At 46.4% G+C, this 17,879-nt stretch overlaps 7 protein-coding genes across 7 annotated transcripts; 3 read left to right on the forward strand and 4 right to left on the reverse strand.

Annotated features, from left to right (window-relative positions):
• Positions 1-1,246: 1,246 nt before the first annotated feature.
• On the reverse strand, positions 1,247-3,033 carry N7481_007399 (serine/threonine kinase 16; the record flags this gene model as incomplete). Its single annotated transcript, XM_057266618.1, is given in 3 exon segments — positions 1,247-1,495; positions 1,557-2,840; positions 2,857-3,033. 3 exon segments carry the CDS (start codon positions 3,031-3,033, stop codon positions 1,247-1,249), a joined length of 1,710 nt encoding a protein of 569 aa, XP_057120819.1.
• Positions 3,034-3,904: 871 nt separating this feature from the next.
• On the reverse strand, positions 3,905-4,699 carry N7481_007400 (fungal specific transcription factor domain-containing protein; the record flags this gene model as incomplete). The annotated part of the gene is made up of 1 exon (XM_057266619.1): positions 3,905-4,699. The coding sequence occupies one exon, from the start codon at positions 4,697-4,699 to the stop codon at positions 3,905-3,907; it is 795 nt and encodes a 264-aa protein (XP_057120820.1).
• A 3,618-nt stretch (positions 4,700-8,317) lies between these two features.
• N7481_007401 (serine palmitoyltransferase small subunit family protein) lies at positions 8,318-8,803 on the forward strand (the record flags this gene model as incomplete). The annotated part of the gene is made up of 2 exons (XM_057266620.1): positions 8,318-8,435; positions 8,553-8,803. 2 exons carry the CDS (start codon positions 8,318-8,320, stop codon positions 8,801-8,803), a joined length of 369 nt encoding a protein of 122 aa, XP_057120821.1.
• An 896-nt stretch (positions 8,804-9,699) lies between these two features.
• N7481_007402 (uncharacterized protein) lies at positions 9,700-10,148 on the reverse strand (the record flags this gene model as incomplete). Its single annotated transcript, XM_057266621.1, has 2 exons — positions 9,700-9,957; positions 10,098-10,148. 2 exons carry the CDS (start codon positions 10,146-10,148, stop codon positions 9,700-9,702), a joined length of 309 nt encoding a protein of 102 aa, XP_057120822.1.
• A 455-nt stretch (positions 10,149-10,603) lies between these two features.
• Positions 10,604-11,496, forward strand: N7481_007403 (dodecenoyl-CoA isomerase; the record flags this gene model as incomplete). Its single annotated transcript, XM_057266622.1, has 2 exons — positions 10,604-10,794; positions 10,860-11,496. The coding sequence occupies 2 exons, from the start codon at positions 10,604-10,606 to the stop codon at positions 11,494-11,496; spliced, it is 828 nt and encodes a 275-aa protein (XP_057120823.1).
• Positions 11,497-13,287: 1,791 nt separating this feature from the next.
• cdc123 (cell proliferation protein CDC123) lies at positions 13,288-14,659 on the reverse strand (the record flags this gene model as incomplete). Its single annotated transcript, XM_057266623.1, has 2 exons — positions 13,288-14,467; positions 14,532-14,659. 2 exons carry the CDS (start codon positions 14,657-14,659, stop codon positions 13,288-13,290), a joined length of 1,308 nt encoding a protein of 435 aa, XP_057120824.1.
• A 196-nt stretch (positions 14,660-14,855) lies between these two features.
• N7481_007405 (COG1/VPS51 family protein) lies at positions 14,856-17,481 on the forward strand (the record flags this gene model as incomplete). The annotated part of the gene is made up of 3 exons (XM_057266624.1): positions 14,856-14,998; positions 15,065-15,234; positions 15,296-17,481. 3 exons carry the CDS (start codon positions 14,856-14,858, stop codon positions 17,479-17,481), a joined length of 2,499 nt encoding a protein of 832 aa, XP_057120825.1.
• Positions 17,482-17,879: the final 398 nt, after the last annotated feature.

Here is a 17,879-nt window from a genome sequence, read left to right on the forward strand (position 1 = left end):
TGAATTATTGCCTTGAGCAGTATTAACCGGGTCAATTTTTCTTCACCATTTTACTCAGAGGCGATTTTTTACCAAGGCCATGTTTATTGCAGTGGGAAAATTGGCATCGATCCGGGAACTCGAAAGCTTGTTGGGAGTGGTGTGGCCGAGCAGACTGTGAGACTCAGGCTGACTTTTTCAAAGTGAAGCTCTTCCCATCAATACTAATTTTCTTTAGATTGCTGCCCTTCAGTTGCTCAATTCTGTCCTCCATTCTGCTGCGAGTGATCTCGGAAAGATGCTCAAGGTTCCATCAAAATCCAATCCAATTTAATTTGAACACATACTAAGTCCTTACCGTGCAATATCTTTCTCACTGATATGAATGATTACGCTGCCATGAATACTGCATGTATGTACCCGATTGTTATTCTATAAGTTGGAAAATACAAGAGCTTGAAATATAATAGATATCTCTATGGTTCCAAACCCAAAGCCTGCGAGGATATGTGTTTGTGTTGCTGACTTGGGAGATGGCGTCAAGGTGACTTTTCAGCCCTTTTTCATAGTGGCAATTATTACTCAATTTAACAACCACTGTTTAGGCTGAGATTGATTGTATAGCAGCTGTGGGAGGTTTCATGTAAGGCTTTTATTCTTTGAACTTCAACTCCTGCTGACCTGTGAAGGCCTTTGGACCCAAAAGGTTCAAGATTATGAATGGCACATATTGGACGGCTGTCGAATGATGTTTACCATTACCACGTCGATTTATTTCTATGTAGTTGAATGTTAAGAGAGCATCAGTGATAAGACTTCAATTTCACCTACATTCAGCCGCAAGGCCCCATGTCCCTTATCACACGAAGAATAAAAATGAAAACCTTGTCATATTTCAAAATTTCACAAAGGCTCATAATACTAACATTCCGTAAGCTTGTAATACTTATAATTCTCGTATGAGGGGCCCGAAGCGGCGTTTTAAGGCTAGTTGGAAGGAGAAGTATGATGAACAAATGTCTTAAGATCTGATTGGGAAAAAGCCAAACATCTAAACCTTCGCTTGGAAGAGGAGGAAATGAATTTTCTTAGGAGGCATTTGAGAATTAACACATTGAAGTACCATTGCTAACCGGTATGCTGAATTGAATACAATGAATTTCGATTGTATCGGGCGACAAAGGCATGAGAGCACACTTGACATTGAACATAATTTGACAAATAACATATCAGCAATAAGCCAGTGCAGCAGCAGTAGCAACACAGGTCACGAAACTCTCTCTGTATATTGTTGCGTTGCATAAAATTGATATCTTGCGGCAGAAAAGGCTCTGAAGTACCTTCCCCATCGTATAAACACAATAACACAAAGTAGAAGCACCGTAGCGATCAGCATAATAGTGACGAAAACGTTGTTTATTCCCACAGCTGCCACCCAAGGTGTGAGTGCAAATATGAAGGCCGTACTGAAGCTATTACGAACGACTGTAACAGCTACAAAGGCATCGCCAATTATCTATTATGTTTCAGGATTAGTATAGGCCAGGTTTACCATGAAATGGTATAAATGTACTCACATCTCTGTATGAATCTGTTAAATAAGTGATCGTAATGCTGTTGATCGGAGCAATCCCCACATAATACAACGCAAAGCCAACCGCAATCACTGGCCATGAGAGTCCATTGCTTAGACCGATAGAAAACATAACTGCACCGGCGGGAACAAATGGCACAAACGGGATCATAGCCCACAGACGGTATTCTGGCTCGTAGATACCGTTATTGCGACGAGAGAAATAGAGAATAATCCAGTCACTTATAGGGCCACCGACGAGAGTCCCAATAGTGATACCAATAATGATTGGTAGATTCATTAATCCAATCTTGTCTGAAGTGAAATTATATGGCGGTTGAGTCATGAAGGTCGATAGGGTGGTCGACATAACGTCTCCAAGTCCGACCAGAATTCCATAAACTAAAGCTGTATATGCAATAGCTGGAATGGCCAGGAGGAGGACAAAAGGTTGGTATAAATGACGAAAGAAAGAATTTGTTCCCTTTGGTGAAGATGATGTTTTTGTGATTGCCAGTCTTTGCCAGTAGGTCTTCATTGGGATCTCTGGGTCCATGGTAACCCCGGAATATGACAAATCTCCTTCAGAAAATGCGTGGAGTGGTTGTAAAGTAATTTCTTGATCAAGTTGAGTGGGATAGTTTGCTCCTGATTTTCTGGCCAAATCTTTGACTTTGCCATCAGGATCGTCGTCGAAATGAGTAGGATTTTCATTAAGTTCTCCACTCCCAGAGAGTGCTGAAACAGATGGATTGGGCGCATATTTGGTCTCCTCGTAGCCAAAGCCAACAATGAAGATACATATGCCAAAAAAGATAGTGTTCCACCACCAGACCCATCTCCACCCCTGTCCTTTTGTGATATATCCAGCAATAAGCGGACCAAGTGACGTAGTCAGTTTAAAGGACCAAATATATATTGAATTCATCATGCCACGCTCGTGCACAAAAAAGATGTCGGACACAGTCATTTGGACGATCACCTCTTCTAATGCCCCAAAGAAACATTGAATCGTATTAATGAGCATTAAATCCGAAACAGTCTGCATCTTGGCAGACCAAATACTCACACCAAACTGGATAATTGTGCTGAAAAGATAAAGTGGCCTTCTACCGAACTTCAGGGAGAGTGGCACGAGGATCACAGCGCCGATTCCTAGACACGCGCAGCCAATAGCATAGCTGTCGTTAAGAATCTCGTAGCTGAAGCGGAGCTCTTCGTGCATAGGCCCCCCATGTTGGAGTTGGAGCGTTGATAGATTCATTGACCATAATGACATACAAACACGCTAAACCAAAGTTAACGTATTTGCGCTTCTTGGACCAATTGAGTGGGTCATTCGGGTCTTGAGTGGGCTGAGGCTGTAAAATAATTCGGCCACCAGCAGGGCCACGCATATCTTCGAGGTGCACAGTGCCTGGTGGCCACATTTGGGTATGGCCGGTGGATTCATCTCCGCCTGTGCCTGAAACGTGAGACATTTTCTTGTTCGGAAAGTGAGAGCAACAAGTGTGAATGTTCGAACAGCATAGAAAAACGGATGGATATATAATCAGTCAAACTGGAGTAAGGGATCCACATCGCTTGAAACTAGGTTTATTTGGCTTGGGTGCTTATCGCAATCACAATTCGAGTTTGTCCATTGGGCGCGCACTAGTCGGGACAGTCCGAGCAGCCAATTAGCGTGATATTTCACGAAAGCTTCTGATCGCTGTAAATGGTACCAGTCGGGAATTTCCGAGTGGCGAAGGCATTAACTCTTGTGGCTCTTTTTGTAACCAGTTCAGATATTCGCCCTTGGGCTGATATGAGTTAGCCGCAGCTGGCAGAATCGTGGAGTTCGAATTTTTGCTTTTGCTATCTCACCATATTCAAAGTTGGCGAATACACAAGGCAATGAAAACAACCAATTAGAGGAGTTGGTTCTACCACTCATGAAATATTGTCGCGTTCCTCAGACCAGACCCTTTAATTTCAAAACGTCTGACCCAGAATCCTTGGCAAGGGAAGAAAATTGACAGCTCGGATTTTTCCGATGCAATTTGTTCAAATGAGTCCCATAAGGAGTTATCAGCATTGTGTAACCAAAGACCTAAGACAGCCAGAGCATTAGACCAAAGAATCAAGTCGGGTGATATGTAGTCACCCTGGCTTGAAAATGACTTCATTACCGAGGTATTTATCTTGATATACCCCTAAAGTCCCATTTTTCCTTGTCGCTGCAGGTATAGAGGACATGGCAAAGCTCTCAACCCTGCAGTTGGCTCGAGATGGGAAATACGCAAGGACCTTTCAAATGATTCTATTCCAATCGACTAGCTTCGTTTGAGGAGTAAGTTCTGCATATATGATTTACCAAGATCCTTCTTTGGTACCAGCCTGCGTTTCAGATGGCATATCACCAATCAAACTTGTCAACAAGCTGTCGATACCACTGGATATTTCCATGTCTGGGATTCGCGCCCTCCACTGCATCATGCTTTCTACATTTGGGTCACCAGATTCCGTCAAAGACCCTAATAAAGTAGGCCGCTCATGTTCTTTGTCCGTCATCATAGTCATAGTATGTCCAGCAAGTGCTTCAAAGATGTCTCTATAAGGCGCTGCAACATCCCACCGCTCTGCCATTATTGCCAAAACAACCGTACAGTCTGTACAGGTGCTACTCACTTGGTCTGGTCGAGTTGCCCGACGTGCATCGGCTGATGTCCAGAGGCAATGCAGATAGGTCAATCCAGCGAGGAATAATTCATGGAGAGCTCCCCAAGTATAGCAAGTTGGCTTTCCGATAAATTGACCACGATATGCACGTACGATGTTCACTGCAGCTTGCACGCATTCAAGGAAAGCACTGCTTGTTGCTTCACCCTTGCAATTTATGATTTGGACACGACCTAGAAGCAAGACAGCATAATAATAGTCGGTTACAAATCCGTCTCTAGTTGTAAAGAACGAGAGTGCTTGTCCTTTGAGGGGTAATAGAGGAGGAACCGAAGCTCGCCAGCTCTCAAGTTCGGCTCGTAAATTCCAGGCGTAGACCGACTGCGAATGAGCAGCCGCATCTTCCAACGCCTTATTGGAGTAAAGGGAGGTATGAATACGACCCAAAAGTCGTCGAAAACGGAAACCGTGGATTGCCATGTGCATACTCGAAGCTGGGTCAGGAGGAGACACTGCGGGATTTTCCAACATGCCCCAGTCGTCAATTCCGTTTGGGTACTAAAGAACATAATGTTTGAGCCAAGTGTTTCAAGAGCGTGTTAAACAACCTTCAAGTTGGAAGAGTGGACGGAAAGGGTGGCAATACCTCGGCATCAACCTCTTGGTCGGGAATACATATTGGTCTTCCAAGCATAACAGCAGCTGCGCACTCCATTGAGTACGAAGACCAAAATACTCTTTTTCGGAGTTCAAGCTGGAGAGGGCTTGCAACTGATCTCAACAATGTCGAATTGCGATGGTAGCCAAAATCAATGCATTGGCGCAAGGCCAGTCCAGCAAGCTTCCTGAACTAGTTTCAGTAACCATTCATCACTCAGAATTTGACAATATGTACCAGTGGGATGTACCAGTGCATGATCGAAGAGAATATACTGAGCAACACAGTATTGCCTGTATAGCCTCAAGACCATCGACCTGAAGTATATGATCGATATACAACATCCCCGAAGCATAAAACCGCTATCAACCGAATTAACTTGGTGGCTACAGGTGTGCAGATGGTCACTTACTTCTGGCAAAAATCCGGATTTAGGTAAAAGGAGCGCACCAATTGCATAGACCTACTACCGTTAGCTCACCACTGAAAGAAATCCGCTAATAACTTACCATATTCAAGAAGAATAGACACGACGGGTTGAAATTAAAGTCATCCGATTCTTGGGAAGAAGTAGCTAGCATTATCTCCCAAGATCTGAATGTTGGCTCATGTAAAAAAGGGTACTGAGGATGAATGTTCTCGAAATAAGCGTCGCTAAGCTTTGCAGCGGATTGATAATCAGGCAACATGCAAGGTGTCGGAATTGGCCAGTCGCCGTCAGATTGGTCAGGCGCAATACTGGGGGCTCTCGAAACCACCTTACGAAGAGAGGAATTTATCACTCTCGAAAAGGCAAAAATGGACGAGGTGCCTAAATAACGAGGTTCTGCCCCTCCTGCATTGATACTCAGTGTACCAACTTGAGAAGCTAAGTCGTTGAATTCATCATTCTTGCTGTTAGCTTCAAATTTAGAAGTTTGAGCCCCCCATTCAGAGCTCAATACTGGCATTTCAACAGATGCATTCGGTTGGCTTTCTGGTCGTTCGACAAATCCCTCGAAGTTGAAAGAGGCATGATCGGGTGAATTTTGATATCTTTGATGTAAAACGCTTTCGAGATAGGCTACGCGCTTTTCTAAGGTGCCAGTATAATCTCGCGGTTGGAGTCGCTTCGTTATTCGGTCCTCCACAACACAAGCTTCAATCAAGTCTGGGTCAAAACTGCTTTATAATGGGATATCGGAACAAGCCTTACTTTGACCAAATCGCTGGCAATTGGCGCATGCAGGGATATTATCATCACACTACATATAATTGTCAGTTGAGAGTCAAGGAATGGAAACGATGATCGTTCCTTCAGCTTTCTTTCTTTACAGTTCGCACAGGCTCCATGAGATCGGGGCAGCACTCTTTCACGTCGTGTGCCAGATGGTTTCTTTGCTAGCCTGATCTCCGCCATTTTGTGGCACGGAAGCTATCGTACTGGTTGTCCGGTGATGTCCAAGTACTGCGTGTGGGGAGGGGACTAGTGGGCGGCGTAGTTTTAGAAGAGGCCGCCTGGGGTGAAGGCGGTAGCAGGGGCGCCGACATCGGTAAAAGGGTGGCGGCGTGGCGGCGACATGGCTACGGCAGCTGATAACCGCCATTTTGCAATAATTATTTTTAACCAGCAGAAAAAGAGACCCCTTATGTTGTTAGCCGCAAAGGACTACTTTTGCATGTAAAGAAGTGATCGAGCGATGGTAATAAAGCATTCCTTTTTTGCATACACTCTAGTTGTGATCGGCCACTTTGCAGTCCTGGTTATTGGTTTCGTAAATGAAATCGGATGGGCTTTCATCGAAGAATATGTAAAATAAAATCTACTAGGTGGTGAAAGTACGGTGCAAATAAAATAGCGGACAAGCCGATTAAGCACTCTGTGGTTGACCTCAAGAATTTACCTACTACTTCTCTCTTTTACTATTCTTCCTTTTCATTACCCTCTTTTTTCACCACCCTCCTTTTTTCGTCCTAAGATGTGTAAGTGAGCAAAACCCTCAATTGTTACATTAGGTACTGCAATCTGTGTTACATGAGCCTGCTTAATTATCACCATTAAATGAATCTCTTGTGTGTTCGTAGTTGAACTTTGGCTCGCTGTACCAACACAGTCAAGACTCAAAAGAGCCAAGAAACAACAGGCCAAACCCATGCGATAACTGAGAACGCTAGCAAAAGATAAGTATAAAGAATATGGTGATTACGCTAAATTTAGCATTATCTCCGATAACATTTATCTATATATCAAAGCGTCTTATTATTAGGTAACTTGAAAGAACTTCAAGTTATTTCCTGAAAACGATATCTCAACTTAGCTTAATTCTCAGTTAATATAAAGTACTTAATCTATACTACTGTCTTCCGAGTCGATCCCAAATTTAATCCGTTGAGAAATGTCGATAATATAGTACATTCAAATAAAGTTACTTGGATTTTTCAAATTGAAGGCTCAGGCATCTCTTAGATCGCCGTATACGTTAAAAAGACGAGACACTTTCAAAATACCCCGCCTTCATTATGCCACATGGGGGATTATAGCTGTCTGCTACAATACATCCTCCAGCGTAAGCCAAATATGGATTGATTCACATGATGATATATACAGAAGAACTCCTCTTCACTGGGCTGCTAAGTACGGTTTACCTAGGTACTTACTACTTACTATCGTGAAAGTTTTGTTAGGCCATAAAGCGAGCGTCAATACTATAGACTTTGCGAATACTACCCCATTAGTATACCTAGTACATCCAGGTAATCTAATTATCGACAGCATGGCAGTAATAGCGGGGGTGTTTTAGATGTGGCGGAGGTGTATCGAAATTTTGTATCGAAATTTTGTATAATAAATACGTACAAATCTCGGATCAGAAGGTTCCCTGGTCCATATAGAAAGAAAAAAAAAAGGTGCCAAGAGTGGTCCTTTTAGCATCCCTTGTGCTCAGTACTCAACTGTACTTGTAAGCGGTATCCCCGGTGCCTGGCGGAGCATCCGCTGATTTTCTGCCCTGCCAGTGCGACCTTCCGATCCTCCAACCCCGTCGCGACTCTCTGCCTTTTCTTCTTCAAGATCCCTATCCTTGACTCTCCTTCAACCACTGCTATTCTTATTCTATTCCTCCATTCTTATGATCTTTGGACGCCAAACTACAATTTTAATCTCCCTTATTCTTCCTCTTCACGACCTCGGGAATCCTTCAACACCCATCGATTAACCTTTTGCCAACTCCCGCCGACTCCGACAGCCTGCGCGTGTCAAAAGCCGTTCTCAATTTAACAAGTTGTCTCGGCCCTAGTATCTTGACGCCTACCTGCTTGCTTACTGAATCCTTCCTGGGACCTCCACTTGAGATCTCGGCCTGAACGAAAGTAACCGCGCCAAGACCGTCAATCCTCCGCCGACTACCGATCAGGGGCCGGACCAGCAAAGACAAGACCGAACAACCCACCCACCGACGACGCCAATGATGAATTTCCTTCTCTGGATCCTAACCAGCTTCGTGCGCTGGATTCGGTTGAAGATTTATCAGTATGAGGTGACCTTTGCCATCTACATGTTGACGCCGACCGAAAAATTCATCTTCAGTACGTATCATCGTCAGGCCTGCCTGCCTCCAGGATAAGCGGGAAGAGGAGAGGGCACTATAGCCCTCCTCCAGAACCCCTTTCCAACGTGCAATTGCTAATAACCAATCCCAACAGACTCCCTCTTCCTGACCCTCATTACCATGATCGCTGCCGGAATCTACATCTACCTCCCCGACCACCTCCGTTCGATCTACGGCCACCTCTACTACTACTGGGCCGGCGAGCGACCCTTCATCTCCAGCCGCCTGGGCTCCATAAGCTCCGTCTTCGGTGAGAGTGCCACAGCCGGACTCGAAGTCGTCTACGAGACAGCCAAGAACGCCGCGGCCGCCACGACAACTCAGCACCGTCTTGCCGAATTGTAAGGAGAGCCACATTTTCGTTGCTGGCAAAGGGGAAAAACGGGTCAAACCAATCCAACCTTATCAACAAAAAGGAAATCACTACGGAAAAAATCGCGCTCCATTAATACTGTTTGAGCCGAGGAGTTCGATTCCTTTGCCATGATGATGCTTTTATGCCATTCCGGCCGGCCGGCGCATCCTAGGCGTTATTTCTTCTCTTTCCGAATCGATCCCGACGCTTCTGTCATTCTAGAGGCGGTAGCTGGGACTGGGACTTATCGATACTAATTTGTCTCCGCGTTGCGGGGATTTCATGGTCACGTTCTATCTTTATCTTGTGCCTTTTTTCCACATGGCCTTTTGGGCAAGCTTATACTGTATGATTATCATGTGCATATTTTTATGAGCGCACAGCTTTATCTTTAATGGATACCCTTCTGTGTTGCAAGAAGAATTGTAGAACTTCAGTAATAGTAATGCCACTAGTAGGTAACTACTCGTAATGTTCCGACAATGCAAGCCGTTGCAGGCAATTTGATATTGACACAGTCCACAAACAGAATGAATATAAACAAACGAAATTTCCCAAAGTCCCCAAAAACGCCGAATATGCCAAGAGGAGAGTGTTGTACAAGTACATAATTCGCAACACCACAAGTGTAACTCCCAACGCAAAAACAAGCAACCCCTCGTAAGCGGGGCACCTCGTCCTCGTGCTCGTGCAAAAGCTCGGCCGAAACGGAGAATGAATCGCATGACTCGTTTCGTACCGCGCAATGGCCCTTCCAACTTCACTTCAAGACTCCTTCCCCCTCCCCCGCGCGCGCTACCCCGCGAGCCCTCTTAATAAATGAAGAGGCCCTGATATCATAGACTCGATGCGAGGATAAGAGAGGCAAAAGTTTCGCAAAATCAGCTTATTGATCTGATTGTGCCTGAGCCTGAGCCTGGGCCTGGACAGCAGCCAGCGCTTCGCGCTCCTTCTCCGCGCGCTCCCGCTTCATACCATCGATCATGCGCATACGAGACAACTCCTTATCAATTTCCTCCTTATCAATTGGGATCTTGTGCGATTGTTCGGCTGTAGGCCAGAAGTCCTTCGTCTTGAAGCGGTTGTCGAGATTCGTGCCGAAGTAATACATCCAACCGATTGGGAAGAGAACGTACATGCCGAACTGGGATGATGTTAGCGGGGAAGGTGGAAGGGTGGGCATGGGAATGCGGATAGCATTGGAATTGAATGAATGGATTGGATTCAACTGCAATTTTGTGTCCGGTACAGTGAGTTGTCCAGGTTTGGTCTGTTTTGGCTTACCTTGAAGACTTCCAGGTTGCCGCCCTGGAGTTTGCGGATGAAGGACGACATGGTGGGTAAGTTTGCAATTATGAACCTGACGCTTTGGTTCCTGATTGCTTGTTCTGATATAACAGAAATCAAGACTCGCGATAGACCTTTAAAGCGGGGGCCTCTGTGTAATATATCGGGGATATCAAATGTTTCTATGTCCAAGCCCGACTCGGAGGATCTCGAATTGTCTGATGTCCCGGCAGAAAATCCAGGCGGTGTAAGATGCATCGATTAATGCAAATATGATTACTCATACATATCACCTGACCTGCCGCGGGCCTCGGCTCCCCGCAAAAAAGGAAGTCGTCTTGGCGGAGCCTCGAATGAGCTTGCCGACGCTCCGGCACAATTGGGGTTGGTCTTTTGGTATTTGTATTTCTATTTGAAGCTGCCCTCAATATTATTCTTTCTCAGACTAACCTCCACTTTTTCCCCTCCAAAAACCAACTCCAATTTATTGATCATCCGCAAAGATGTCCAACGAACAACTCATTACCGTTACTTACCAAGACCGCGTTGCGATCATCACCCTCAACCGGCCCGACAAGCTCAATGCCCTGAATCAGGATCTGTACTATCTCTTGGGCGAACGTCTACGAGAGGTCGAAAAACGCGATGACATCTACATCACCGTCCTAACCGGCACTGGCCGATTCTTCTCCGCGTATGAACCACTACCAATCTTAATCCCAAAATCATACTCCCATTCCCAGCTAACACTCAATCCAGCGGCGCAGACGTAACCAGCAGCCGACCCAACGGCGACCTAAACTCCAACGTCCGCCGCGATCTGGTCAAATCCTTCGTCGCAAACAACACAGACGTAACCCGAACATTCTACAACCACACCAAGATCCTCGTCGTAGCCCTAAACGGACCCGCCGTCGGCCTCTCAGCAGCCCTGGTCGCCCACGCCGACTTCATCTACGCAACACCGCACACATTCATCCTAACCCCATTCTCCTCTCTGGGTCTAGTAGCCGAAGGCGGCGCAAGCCGCGCCTTCGTCGAGCGTCTCGGTATCGCCAAGGCGAACGAGGCACTGCTGATGAGCAAGCGGATTCCGTGCGAGGATCTTGTATCAACGGGATTCGTGAATAAGGTTATTCAGGCGCCGTCCGGAAATAAGGATGATTCGGATGGCTTCTTGAAGGCTGTTCTTCACGAGGTTGAGGAGAGGTTGGGGACGCATTTGAATCAGTCTAGTCTTTTGAAGATTAAGGAGTTGGTTCGTAGGCCGGAGCGTGAGCTGCTTGATCGTCAGAATGGGATTGAGGCGTTTATGGGTTTGGAGAGATTTCTTAGTGGGGTTCCTCAGGAGGAGTTTCGGAAGTTGGCTTCCGGTGAGAAGAAGCATAAGCTTTAGGTTTGAGTCTTTGCGAGGTGGTCTGTCCTGTTCTAAGGTCCCTTAGAGATAGCCGCAGAGGGGGGGAGGTTCGGCTCGGTTCCTCTCTAGACTTGTAAATAAATATACTAGTATGATTGAGTTAGACTCATGATAAGAGTAAATGATCTGTCGGGTTGATTCTTTTTCTTTTTTTCTTTCATTTTGGTTGTTACAGCCTGAGGGCACAGATGCTTTCAGTGTCATAAGGATTCCTGAATCTTTCTGACGGCCGACATTCAAGGTCCCCAGCGAGGTCTATATAATGCCAAGCACAGCCCAACTTAGGGCAAGCCAAAACTTTGAAAGGACTTGCATCTGATTCGTGGCATTGCATCCCAGTGTATAAGGGTCCATAGCCCCTGAACCACAATAGCTCTTGGCGACTCCTTATTCGAACACCGTCCAACAGAAGAACGGAGCTGTTCAACGTTTAATAACGATTGACCCCAAGCTAAATCTCTAAGGTAGGTCAGAATGTCTATCAAATAATCTTTAGGGTCTGAGAATGATCTAATTGGATCTACATCGCATCATTTGATCCGCTCATCAAGTGCCTCATATTGTGGGTAACCTGCTCCGTACTAGTATTACTGTCGATCCGGGTTTCCGAAGGAAATAAACCCGGGGTTGAAGCATAATATAAGACCCTGAATACTCGTCCATTTCAATCAGTAATTTCAAAGCACTTTCTCTTTCTTCCCACATTTATATTCCTCCTTTAAACATACTATTTCCGCAATCGTCCTTTCGACACCATGCGTCTCACATTCGTTATTCTTACCCTTGCTGGCTTGTCCATGGCTGCGAAGCCGGTGGTATTAATGTTCCACATTCTCTAACTGGGTCAAGAATCTAAACTTTTCTTTACTTTAGCTTGCCCCCGGTGCAACCTGCAAGAAGGACGGTAGCTTGGGAAACTGCAAATCGGGAGTTTGCGTGGTATGTCCCTGACAACCTTACCCTACAGAAGTATACCAATCAGATCAGCTAATCAATGGTTGAAAATAGCAACTCCGCAACGCGCCTAATGGAAAGTGCAAATAAATCATCTCTATGGGATTCGGAATTAGGAGGGCGTTTAGATATGCTAGTACTACGGAGTAGTACATAATGAATTGAATAAGACCATAAATCGGCCCTACTAACTATTTGGCTCTTCTTCCAAGGGTATCCGTATGACTTTAATTTTCATGTGTTTCTGCTGATTTTGGGATTTATTGACTCTAGTGCGTTGGGCATTTACCCAATGGGATCGTAAGTTCATTACAAAGTTCAATAGTTCTTCCGGAACTTTTCCCCCAAAGAAAAAAACGTTGTTACGCCCACGAGGCGTGGATGCAGATCATTGCTGTAGCTTCGGCCTGAGGAACTATGGAGCCAGTGTCCACTCAATCACCTGGGCAGACTCCCAAGTATTAGTAGTCTTTGGTCGCGTTGCCCCTGATTAGAGAGTATACTAGTAGTTACTACCACGTAGTATGTAACAAAAAGGGCAAATCTGGAGGATTGAATGGTGCTAGTATCCGTAGTTCGAATTCGATCGATTTCATTGCAAGCTCTGGCTTTTATCCACTGACATATTTTCAAGGATTGCAATATGGCTCCGGGTGGAAATATCCTAGTGATCAATTGGAGCCCTGGAGGAAATACAAATAGATTGAAACTTGAATATCATTTCGCCGTTGAATGCAATCATAAATAATCTAATAAACAAGTCTAAGCAAATATATGGCTGCAGATTCATCAGCCCAGACGGAGTGAACCTTTGATTTACTCCGAATCACTGCCGTCTGCTTGTTGCTGACGCATCTGGTTCTGCAAAATATCCTGCCATTTACCCATAAACTCACTCATACCACCCGGACCAGCGAGTGAAGCATCAACCAGATCCCTCGGCACCTTATGAGCCGAGTACTGCGGTGTCGCAAAAGAGTATGCCTCGGGGTCATTCTTTTTGATGAGCCGGAACTCCGGTAGGAAGGGAGCGAACTCATCATCCTCTCCGCCATCCAGACCCTTGGGAGTAACGTTGTCGAGGTCCTCTTCGTCCTCTTCTGAAGACGAGCCAGAGTCATCCACGGGCTGACCATTCGCATCCAATTCAGTGACACTGCCATCGTGGAGTGAAATCCGAACAACGCCTCCAGCCATATCATCTTCCTCCTCTTCAAAACCAACAGGGTCCTTCATCGTCAAGATCTCGAGCCAGCTGAATAGAAGCGGGTCCGTCCGCTGCGCCCAGGGATTGATATCAATCAACCAGATGCGTTGGTGCGGCGCGGGGATATACACATCGAAAGTGAAATTCGGGTCGAGGAATGTATCGCGCAGCTTCTCGTCGAAGAAGGATTGGATGCGGGAGCGTAACATGTCGCGCATCGAGAAAAGAAAATCGAAGTGATTCTGGTCCCGCTGGCACATGCAAAGAAGTTTGCGATTGCGGACGAAGCAGCGGAACTCAAGCGAAGGGTTGAAGTTGGCGTATTTGCGCAATACTAGGTGATAAGGGACCTCCGGGAGGGGTCCATCGGCGGGAGCAGCAGCAGCAGCATTTTCGTTTTCCTGGTCCGGAACGCAGTCGTCGAAGGGATGGTCGAGGTCATGTGTGATAAAGTCGCTGCTTTTGAGAAGGAGGTAGATGTCGTTTGGTGTTTGGCATTTTGTGTCATTTGTGGCGGACATGAAGGTTGCGTCTTTGGGAGCACTCCAGTTCAGTTTTGGGGTGACTTGGCGAAACTCAGAGATTATGCTTTTCACTTTACTGTGGACCTCTGGCCATTCTAGTGAGGGGTCAACCTCTTCTTCGCCGTCGTCTGAGAAGGTATCGTAGTCATCGTCTTCGGTTCGGGGACGATTTTCGGGTGGTAGGAGGATGCCGTCGGCGCGAAGGTATGAAACGAATTGTTCGGGCAAAGGAATGGTTTTGGATTTCGGGGCTAGGGTCCGGTACCTGAGAGATTGTTAGTAAAAAACACTCAGATATCCATTAGAGGGGATCAATTGAATCGGCATACCGCGGATGCCAATCGTGATATGAGCAGTGCAGAATATGAGAGTATGTGATGGGTGGGAATGGCAGTCGATCGGGGAGGCCATTCGAGGTCGACTCGACTGGTGCAGCTTCAGACTCCATCAGGGGCATTCTGAAAGTCAATAATAAATGAAAAATGAAAAGAATACAAGTGTTGAAAATGACGAGGGGAGCCCTTGGGAACGCGGGGATCTTTTTTCTTTGAGTCACCTGCCGATAAGATAGCTGACATAACCCTTCGGAAGCCCGCAACGGGCTGATTTGGTCTCAACGCGACCTCCAACTTGACCTCAACATCGTCGCCAAAATGGCCCCGGAGGCCCCAGATCCCCAGAGCCTGAAATCATGGCAGGACGCATTTCAATATCCGATCCCTACCGTCCGGCGGGTGGAACAGGAATTGCGCCGCGACATCGCAAGCAATAAGGAGAAGCTCCGAGCTCTCGTGGGGTAAGTTGTTCTTGTCGAATAATATGGTTTGCTTTATTTTACTGACTGTGGTGGTTTATGTGATAGTACTCGATACCGAGAGCTTGTTGGGACGGCCGAAACCATTGTTGTGATGAATAAAGATATCCAGGACGTGGACTCGATATTGTCTGACGTTGGACGGCGATGCAACCCGCGCTTGGTCGAAAGGAAGCACCAGCATGCTCGACAGATGAAGCGGGATACGGTAGAAAAAGGTATGGAAAAGTGGGTGGTTATCTATATCTATACAATTGCTAACTTCCCATCGTCGGTTAGATGCCGATAAGCATACGTTTGGGGCCCAGCTGGCTCTCCTTCATCGGTGTACAACATCAATTGCGCGACTGTTGCGACGACGTGCCTCGCTTTTATTAGTCGCAAAGATCTTGGTGGTCTCGCGTCTTCTGCACAAGACCCTCTCTCAGCAGGAATCGATCCCGCCATTCCTCGATGACCTCCGCAAGCAACTGGCGTCTTTGCGTCTTACCCTCTTGAATCGAATTGATAAACGTCTGGCATCTTCAAATGCCACCGAAGAAATTATTATCGAATCCCTGGCCGCCTATTGTCTCGTTTCAAGCCCTTCGTCCGACGAGGCTATCCACAAATTCCATCAAGTGCGCCTTGGCGTCATCACCAGCCTGCTAGAGAAGTCGCGTGAGAACATTCCCAAGACACTCCGCCTTCTTGTTGCCACCCTTCAAACTTCCAAAGTACTCCGATCACACCAATTCACCGACGTACTATCAAAACTCAAGTCTAGACCGGTCTTATCCGACCCAGAGATTCGCAGCTTGGATGGTCTGGAGATCGAAATTCTTGGCCGTTTCGCAGCCCCCGGCGTCATCAACTTCACGCCATATATCAAACTGAGCGATTTAAGCCGCAGCGAAGGCGTGGATTCAATTAAGGAGTGGTCGTTAACCGCGTTTGAAAAATTCGCCGAAGGTTGTCAAAAGAGTCTTGCTCAGAGCAATGACTTTCAGGAACTTTTGTCTTTGCGTGCCGAAACCTTTGAGCTTTGGCTGGAATCATGGGGATCTACTATTACGCACCGCTCAGTGAACGTACTTGAGCGCCTTCGTGGCGTTTTCAATGACAATCTCAAGCGCGTGCTGACGACAAAAGTGGAAACAATTGACGAACTGTCTCGACATATCTCTACAACAATCTCATCCTGGGAAAATTCAAAACACCACAACTCGAATGGGTCACTGTGGGACTCTGATATTATCTCTGCCGACTACTCCAACGGCGCTGCAACTTTCAAGCAGTCTGTCACTGACAGACTCCTTGGTCGTGATGCTGATGTATCCGCGGTTCTGGTCAAATATCAATCCTGGCTCGCTTCTATTCGGGACGTGAATCAATCTATTGACAGCCTTCGCCGGCTTAGATGGACCGATGTTCTCGTTGGTAGTGAAGTTGAAGATGACGATATCAACATTACGCCTCAACTCAATGAGGAAGATCCACGCCTGTTGTCCGATTCTTTGCAAGCTGCCATGCGTGAAGCATTTAATACCTTACAGGATTCGTTCAGCGAGGCCTCTAATGCATTCGGGTCATCGCACCAGAGCGAAAAGGCTACATTCTTGTTGCGACTCATTCGACTCGTCCGTCGCGATATTCCTACTGGCTTTGTTGCCGACGAATTCCTCTTCTCTAGTGATGTTGTGCCGGGCCTGCAAAAACTTATTGCTGCAGAAATTGTGGCCCAAACTGGCTCCCTATCCTTTGTACCTTCGTCCAATGCCCATCCAGAGACCAAAAAGCTCAAGATTGTTCCCGGTCGATCCCTCTGGGAAAGTGAGCCTCCAGTTCCAGTCCAACCATCTCCAGGTGCATTCAAATATCTACGTCGTCTGACAGCTATCATGGACGAAAACGGATCTGATCTGTGGGACCCGTCGACTTTGAGAGTCTTGAAGGAAGCACTGAAAACACAGCTTGAGACCCTTATTGGCTCCATCCTAGATGAACTGGACAACTGGAACTCTCCAAGTAAACCCAGTGAGGCATCGGAGACACAGGATGAGGATTCCAAGAAGGACGAGAAGGAAGACGACAAGGAAGACGAGAAGGAAGACGAGAAGGAAGACGACAAGGAAGACGACAAGGAAGACGACAAGGAAGACGACAAGGAAGACGACAAGGAAGACGACAAGGAAGACGACAAGGAGGGTGAACACGACTCCGAGTCAGAGGAACAGAATCATAAACCAGCAGCCTCCGATGACTCCTCTCGCTCTGATACCATCCGTGACTGGAAAATTCAACTCTTCTTTGACGCCGTCTACCTTGCTCACATGCTGGGTGACCCGGCTCAGCTGGCTGATGTCGCAGGTCGTGTCCAGAAGAGTGCCGTCCTCAACCCGGAAATGTTGAAGTCAATGCGGAAGACTGGCCAGGAGTATTGGAAGCGAACGGAGTTGTTGTTTGGATTGTTGGCAGAGCGATAGGCCTGCATATACTTACATTATTCTTCTGTTAGACTAGCGTGTTACTAAAGCATAATTCTCTTTGTTCTCTATCTTCAACCCTATCAAACGTACCACTCACCCGGCACTATACTCGCAAGCATTGTACTACGACGTGGACATTACTACCAAAGGGACACAAGAAAGTTCAAAGTTCAAACACTGAATAGTAATCAAGGAATATTTCCTATGAGCCATGGGAATTGAATCTCTCTCAACGCCAGTCTGTTCAACCTGTTTGTTTACCCGCCGGTGCTGTTGTGTTGCTACCTTCCTCTTCTGCCTTCCTCTTCGCCTGCCTGCTTCCATTCTCCTCTAGTCACCAACTTGCCGCCACCACCTCAATTGTCCTACCACATCAAACAACGTGTTTTCAGTCT

Source organism: Penicillium waksmanii, assembly GCF_028829765.1.
Source record: "Penicillium waksmanii strain IBT 27052 chromosome Unknown utg000007l:1.0-4314555.0:1.0-4317578.0, whole genome shotgun sequence".
Lineage (NCBI taxonomy): Eukaryota > Fungi > Ascomycota > Eurotiomycetes > Eurotiales > Aspergillaceae > Penicillium > Penicillium waksmanii.